This window comes from Hylobates moloch, unplaced genomic scaffold (genome assembly GCF_009828535.3).
Source record: "Hylobates moloch isolate HMO894 unplaced genomic scaffold, HMol_V3 SCAFFOLD_13, whole genome shotgun sequence".
Classification (NCBI taxonomy): Eukaryota; Metazoa; Chordata; class Mammalia; order Primates; family Hylobatidae; genus Hylobates; species Hylobates moloch.
The window spans coordinates 1,225,791-1,232,909 of NW_026652288.1; the positions used below are offsets into that span (position 1 = coordinate 1,225,791).

The 7,119-nt window shown below is 52.0% G+C and overlaps 1 protein-coding gene across 1 annotated transcript in view; it reads left to right on the top strand.

Annotated features, from left to right (window-relative positions):
* TPO (thyroid peroxidase) overlaps nucleotides 1-5,203 on the top strand; it is a 172,920-nt gene extending 167,717 nt beyond the window's left edge. The window contains exons 16-17 of the mRNA XM_032172472.2: nucleotides 2,938-3,067; nucleotides 5,054-5,203. Coding sequence (XP_032028363.1) covers nucleotides 2,938-3,067; nucleotides 5,054-5,107 — 184 coding nt within the window. The 3' untranslated portion in view covers nucleotides 5,108-5,203. The remainder of the gene's footprint in view (nucleotides 1-2,937; nucleotides 3,068-5,053) is intronic.
* Nucleotides 5,204-7,119: the final 1,916 nt, after the last annotated feature.

Below are 7,119 nucleotides of genomic sequence, written 5' to 3' on the forward strand. Positions count from 1 at the left end.
CCCCCCACTGTGAGCAACCTCCACAAATCCCCCCACTGTGTGCATCTCCCCAAATCCCCCAATGTGAGCAACCTCCTCAAATCCCCCCCCCTCTGTGCAACCTCCCCAAATCCCCCCGTGTGCCACCTCCCTAAACCCCCCCCCACTGTGTGCCACCTCCCCAAATCCCCCCGTGTGCAACTTCCACAAATCCCCCCCAGTGTGTGCAACCTCCTCAAATTCCCCCCACTGAGCAACCTCCTCAAATCCCCCCACTGTGTGCAACCTCCTCAAATCCCCCCACTGTGTGCAACCTCCTCAAATCCTCCCCACTGTGTGCAACCTCCTCAAATCCTCCCCACTGTGTGCAACCTCCTCAAATCCGCCCCCCTGCATGGAGTGGCTTCTTCACCCTGTGAATCTCTCCTCCCTTCTTTGCCCAGAAGCATCTCACAATTAGTAAGAGTTCAGTTAATATTTCTCATCTTAAGAAGGTGCTCTGACCGGATGCAAGGGAAAGAGGGTTGAATTCAGAGGCAGGGGCACACCATTTCCCTGTTTGTAAAGTGTTCATGAAGAAGCTCGAATTCAAATGGCAAAGTATCCATATATGCAATTGTATAGAAAAGTCAGAATTATTTGACAAGGATTGTTTTTGATGCTTTTACACAATTCAGAAGCTCAATGAATATAGAAAATAATTTAAAAACACATAAGACCTCTCTAGATTGAAATGAGCATGCTGCTTATAAAACAATAGTGAACAGTGAATGCCAATTATTTTAAATTTCTATTATGCAGCAAATTCCTAAAATGAGGTCTTTTTCCAACATTTTCAAGACATACTGTGTTAAGACTTGTTTCTTCAGGTGGCTTTTACTTGGGATATTGAGAGGTAGGGCGGAGTGGTGATGGCTCAGGCTGAGGAGGGCGAGGGCTGCCATAACAAAGATCCACACGTTTGGTGGCTTAAAGCAACAGACTTTGATTCTCTTACAGTTCTGGGGGTCAGAAGACCAAGTCACGGTGTGGGCAGGGCTTTGCTCCCCCGGAAGGTTGGAAGGACGAATGCTGCCTTGCACACCCTGCTGGTGTTCACTGGCATTGCTTGGCCTACAGACTCATCATGCCAACCTCTCCCTCTGTCTTTACCCGGCCTTCTCCCCTGCGTGTCTGTGTTCAAATGCCCCTCTTCTTATAAGGGCACCAGTCCTGCTGGATTCCAGGTTCCACCCTACCTCAGTATAGACTCACCCTAACTAATTACATCTGAAAAAACCTGACTTCCAGACAAGGTAACATTCCCAAGTTCTGGGTGGATGTGACTTTGAAATGATTATCAGGTAGATCCAGTTCCATTTACAGTAATGAGCAGAGTGAATGAGAAATTAATGCGCTTTCACATGGCACGAACACCTGACCTTCACTGAATTTTAATAGAAGCTGGCATTGGTGCTAACTCCTTACAGACTTTATGTCAGTGGATTCTCACTGAAGGAAGTTGCTATTTTATCCCACTTTACGAATGAGAAAACTGAGATGTGGAGAGGTCACCAAGTCAAACTCAGGCGACACCCCAGCCCCCCTCGGTGATCAGGCTGAAGCGATGACTAAATGCCATTTGCTCCTGACACCGTCACAAGCACTGAAGCCACCAAGGACCATTGGGCCTGTACAGAGGAGAGGCAGGCTCAGGCCCTCACCACGGACAGGAGGGCTGTCTTCCATGTACACCTAGGTCGGAGTCCGCAAGGGTGGGGCGGTGACTGCGCACTGGACTTTGGTTTGCGATGCCTTTGCTGGCGGTGCTGGAATGGCTGTGCAGAGTGCGCTGTGGTGCTGGGACTGCGCTCCCCAGGAGGACCTCAGGAGTTGTTTGTAAGCATTACAGTATCGTCTGCCGTTGCCGCGTTGACACACGGTCACGGGAAGCCACCTCCAGGGCCTGTGGTCCTCTTCAGGCAGGCGGGGCGGGGGAATGCTCAGGACCCGTGATGATGGTGCCATGCAGAGGTCAGGGATGAATGACCACCAAGGCAAGGGAAGGAGTCCAGCAGCTCAGTATTTGGGGAATGGGGGCAGGGGCAGGTAAAAATGTAGAATCAAGGCAAACAAACAGCTGGCAAAATATAGTAGCTGTTAAGTTCTGATGGAAAAGCTGTTTTGTACTTACAGTTAAATCCCACAGTATTTGTGATGAGTTTCCGGGGAACTTGCTCTTCCCTCCTCAAAAGGTCCCAATCTCACCAGAGCTTCCCTTCCTGCACCGGCCCCAGCTCTCCACGCCTCCCGGAGACCAGGGGGCCTCTACCCTTGCTCCTCTGGGACGGCGCTTCCTCCCCCTCATCTCCAGGTCGGGGCTGGGGTCTTCAGGCCCAGGTTGAAGATGGTGTTGGGCCCTTTGCCTGCACAGGGATGACGCCCCGACCCAGGAAAGGCCTAACGTTTTCTGTCATTTGGATGCATCTCTTGGCAGTGACTGGGGGGGATCCTCACTGCAGCCCGTGTCTCCTGCATGATTGCTGTAAGAAAGCCCCAGCTCAGCTGCGTGGAGACAGGGTCCTCTTGGCTGCAAAATGATAAAATCATTTTTCCTATGAAGACAGCAGTGCTAATTTCTCCAAAATATATCAGATTATGATTGACTTGACTGAAGGGTGAAATGAAAGACAAGCACGGCCGCCGCCGTCGCTCATGCCGCACTCCCTCCACAGTCACGGTGCCGCGCTCCCTCCCCAGTCACGGTGCCGCAAGCCTCCTCCACAGCGTCACGGTGCTTGCTCCCTCCTCTCTCCATAGTCACGGTGCCGCGCGCCCTCCTCCACAGTCACGGTGCCGCGCTCCCCCTCCACAGTCACGGTGCCGCGCTCTCCCCTCCACAGTCACGGTGCCGCGCCCTCCCCTCCACAGTCACGGTGCCGGGCGCTCTCCCGATAACTGGACACGTGTCTCCCACAGGACACGCGCTGGCACTAAAGCCACACTGCCCATCTTGGAGACAGGCGGAGGAACTCTTCAGCTGAGATGCGGGAAGCACCGGGCCGTAGGGACCTCACCGCATTGGGCCACAGCTCAGGACTCGGAGCAGGTGGGCCACACCATGCCGCCCGTTTCCAGCTGCCGCCGCAGTGGTTGGACAGGATCTGGGTGTCGGAGCAGCTCTGCTGGGGCTCCCTGCATATTTCTGTTTACTCCGTGGTTCCTAGTCCGTTCTGCACCGTCCTCCTGGAGGTTTTATTTACAAGTTAATGACAATGAGCCAGAATGTGAGCCTCCTTAGTGAGAGGAATGAAAATACCTTCCATTTGGACAAACAGGTTCCAAAACTAAGGGCTGACTTTCAGGCATTTGCTTCCACTTAATCTGAGGATCGGCTGGAAGCACAGGAGAGGAAGGAGAAGCTGAAGCAAAATGCTGATTTTTAAGATTTTTTTTTTTTTTTTTGAGATGGAGTCTCGCTCTGTCGCCCAGGCTGGAGTGCAGTGGCGCGATCTCGGCTCACTGCAAGCTCCACCTCCCGGGTTCACGCCATTCTCCTGCCTCAGCCTCTCCGAGTAGCTGGGACTACAGGCGCCCGCCACCACGCCCGGCTAATTTTTTGTATTTTTAGTAGAGACGGGGTTTCACCGTGGTCTCGATCTCCTGACCTCCTGATCCGCCAGCCTCGGCCTCCCAAAGTGCTGGGATTACAAGCGTGAGCCACCGCGCCCGGCGATTTTTAAGATTTTTAAGTGGAATAGTTACAATCAGTGCGGAAAAATGTGTATGTTTATGTTTTACCCCCTTACCTTGTATGCGGAACCCCAAGGGAGGGCGTATTAAAAAGTCACTTGTGTAAGTTTGACTTTTGAACTGAGAGAAGCAGAGAGCAGAACAGCGGCCTCCAGAGGGGAGTGGGGAGGTGCTGGTCACAGGCACAAAGTCTCAGGCAGGAGGAGGAGGCCTCAGATCCGCTGCACGGCGTGGGGCACGCGCTTCCTCATAATGATCGCATATTTCAAAATTGCTAAAACAATAGGTTTTTTGTTTGTTTTTTGAGACAGAGTCTTGCTCTGTTGCCCAGACTGGAGTGCGGTGGCACAAACATAGCTCACTGCAGCCTCAACCCTCCTGCTCCAGCAATCCTCTTGCCTCAGCCTCTGAGTGGCTGGGTCTACAGGCGCTCACCACCATACCTGGCTAATTTTTAAATTTTTTGCAGAGATGCAGTCTCGCTGTGCTGCCCAGGCTGGTGTTGAGCCCTTAGGCCCAAGAGATCCTCCAGTCTGAAACTCCCAAAGTGCTGGGACCACAGCCAGCCACTAAAATAATAGATTTTAAATGTTCTCACTGCCAAAAAAAAGATGTGATGATAGGTTAATTAATTAACTTGATATAATATCTCCACAATGTAAAGTTATCAAAACCATGTATAAAACATAAATATATGCAGTTAGTATTTGTCAACTAAAAATACAAATTTTAATTTAAACAAAGTCACTTGCATACAGGAGGGGGCATTGCCAACATGATCGGGCTCCCTTCGAAATTCAGTGTGAGATTAGAGCCTGTCCTCGGAGACAAGCAGAGCCCAGGGTCACTCCACTGAGAGCAGATTCGTCTTTGTACGTGGCTCCCACACATGGAACCAAAAAGACCTGGCCTGGGAGTGAGGCTCTTTGTGAATTTAAATAGCTTTTTTAGCCACAGCAAGGGCAGTGCCAGCAAGTCCCCCAGGCCCCTAATTAGCCTGACTGACACCAGGGGCAAGGCCGGGCGTTCTGTGCATCTGTGGTCACAGGGACCTGTGTGCACAGCGTGGCTTCTTCCTGAAGGACCCTGCCCGTGGATCGCAGATCCCACTCTGTGACTAGGAACCTTTGCCACGTGGATCCTCTGTGGCGTCCTGCAAACCAGCATTCGTCCAGAAGCCAGAAACCTCCCTCTAGCATGAGGAAGGAGGATGGCTCATCTCGCCAGCGGTCCTTTGTGAAAAGAGCTCCTGTCCAGGCCCCTCTGTCTTGTATCAAGTGTGTGCTGTTACTGGAGCAGTCAGAATTCAGACGTTATTAATGTTTGTTCTGCATTTTTGCAGGAGAGTGCCGGGATGGAAGGCCGGGATACTCACAGGCTGCCGAGAGCCCTCTGAGGGTAAAGTGGCAGGACACTGAATCCTACAGAACAGCTTCGTGTTCCCAAAATCACCTTACGACTGTTTTCCAAACACAGGCAAATCCAAAATCACCAGGACGACTGTTTTCCAAACATCTAGCACCATGTTGTAATTACTCTCATGCGTGGATGAATAAATATTATAACTGCATTTGTCTGGCCTTTTCTTGTAAACGTTGCCTGATTTGTTCCTTTTGGGGCTTTGCCATTAGAATGCATTTACAGATTACACATCTTTATTTTGCAAACCCTGGAAGCACTACCCTTGCCATCATCCTATCTATCTCCACCTTCTGGCATCACTGACACTGTGCTCGTCTACACTCTGCCCTGGCGGTCCCACACCCCCTGCCCATCACCAGGTGTCCACAGGGCCTGCATCTGGCTTCCCTCTTCTCCTGGGAAGAGCACTCCTGGCTTCCTGCAGGGCCAGTGGGAGGAGGAAAGTGATTCTGAGGGAGAGGCTGGAGCCTTAAGGACCAACAAGGCAAAGTGACTCGTCTCATCCTCCAGAGATTCACCAACACATGAGCCTCAGACCCCAGGCTTCTGCCTCCAGCAGCCACCCTGCTGCGCGCTGCTCTCACCCTCCTCATCCCCCTCACTCACGGGGAACACAGCCCAGTGATCCCAGAGGAAACGCCCTCCCTGACTCAACTAGGCAGTCTGGGGGGCACCGTTAGCCACGTCGACCCTGTAAAGCTGCCGTCCTCATTTCACATGTGAAGCAGCTGAATTTCAGAGTGCTGGATCCCAGCCCAGGCAGCCCTCAGCCTCAGCCAAGGAAGTGAGTCCTTCAGCATTGAAAGCACACTCAGATGCATCTGACCTGGAGTTCCACCTGCACTAAGGGAAGAGAGTAGTAACTAATTCATGGATAAAACAGACCATCGAGGCAGCACTTAATGATCTCACCCACAAATGACAACAGTGGCATAGGAGGGCTATGAACGTTTTGCTTCAGGATGTTTTATTTTGCTCTAGTGTTATGTAGAGAAAGCATGGTTTGCTTTTTATAACTTTCATAACCCCAAAATACCAGACTGTTGTTTTCCCTTGGTGCTAGGCCATCCTGTTCTAAGTGTTCCCAAACTCTTAGTTTTGTTCATGTAAAGCTCATGATTTCATAATTAATATTAAAAATATCCTGGCAAATTTCACAGATTGCCCTTATCACATCAGTAAGCAGCCCGTTCTCACCCTGCCATTAAGAACCACTGAGATGGCCGGGCGCGGTGGCTCACGCTTGTAATCCCAGCACTTTGGGAGGCCGAGGCGGGCGAATCACGAGGTCAGGAGATCGAGACCACGGTGAAACCCCGTCTCTACTAAAAAATATAAAAAATTAGCCGGGCGTGGTGGCGGGCGCCTGTAGTCCCAGCTACTCGGAGAGGCTGAGGCAGGAGAATGGCGTGAACCCAGGAGGCGGAGCTTGCAGTGAGCCGAGATTGCGCCACTGAACTCCAGCCTGGGTGACAGAGCGAGACTCTGTCTCAAAAAAAAAAAAAAAGAACCACTGAGACTGGGTCATTTATAGAGAAAAGAGCTTTAACTGGCTCTGGGTTGCACAGGCGGTGCAGGACTCGCGGTGCTGCCATCTGCTCGGCTTCTGGGGAGGCCTCTGGAAACACAGTCATGGCGGAAGGGGCAGGGCAGGAGGCCCATCACAGGGTGGGAGCCAGGAGCTGGGAGGGAGAGGGGCAGCCACACACGGAGACCATCAGATCGCAGGGGACTCACTCACTGCACAGGACCAAGAGCGGTGGTGCTGGACCCTTCCTGAGAACCCACCCCGTGATCCCACCGCCTCCCAACGGGCCCCTCCTCCAACACTGGGAGTGACAATTCCACATGAGACTGGGTGGGACACAGACCAAACCATATCAACACCCAGGGAAGGGACAGGACCCGGCTTCTGCAGAGCAGCTGCTGAGAGTTCCCATCAGTGGGCAAGGAGATCCTCCAACACTGGGAGTGACAATTCCACAT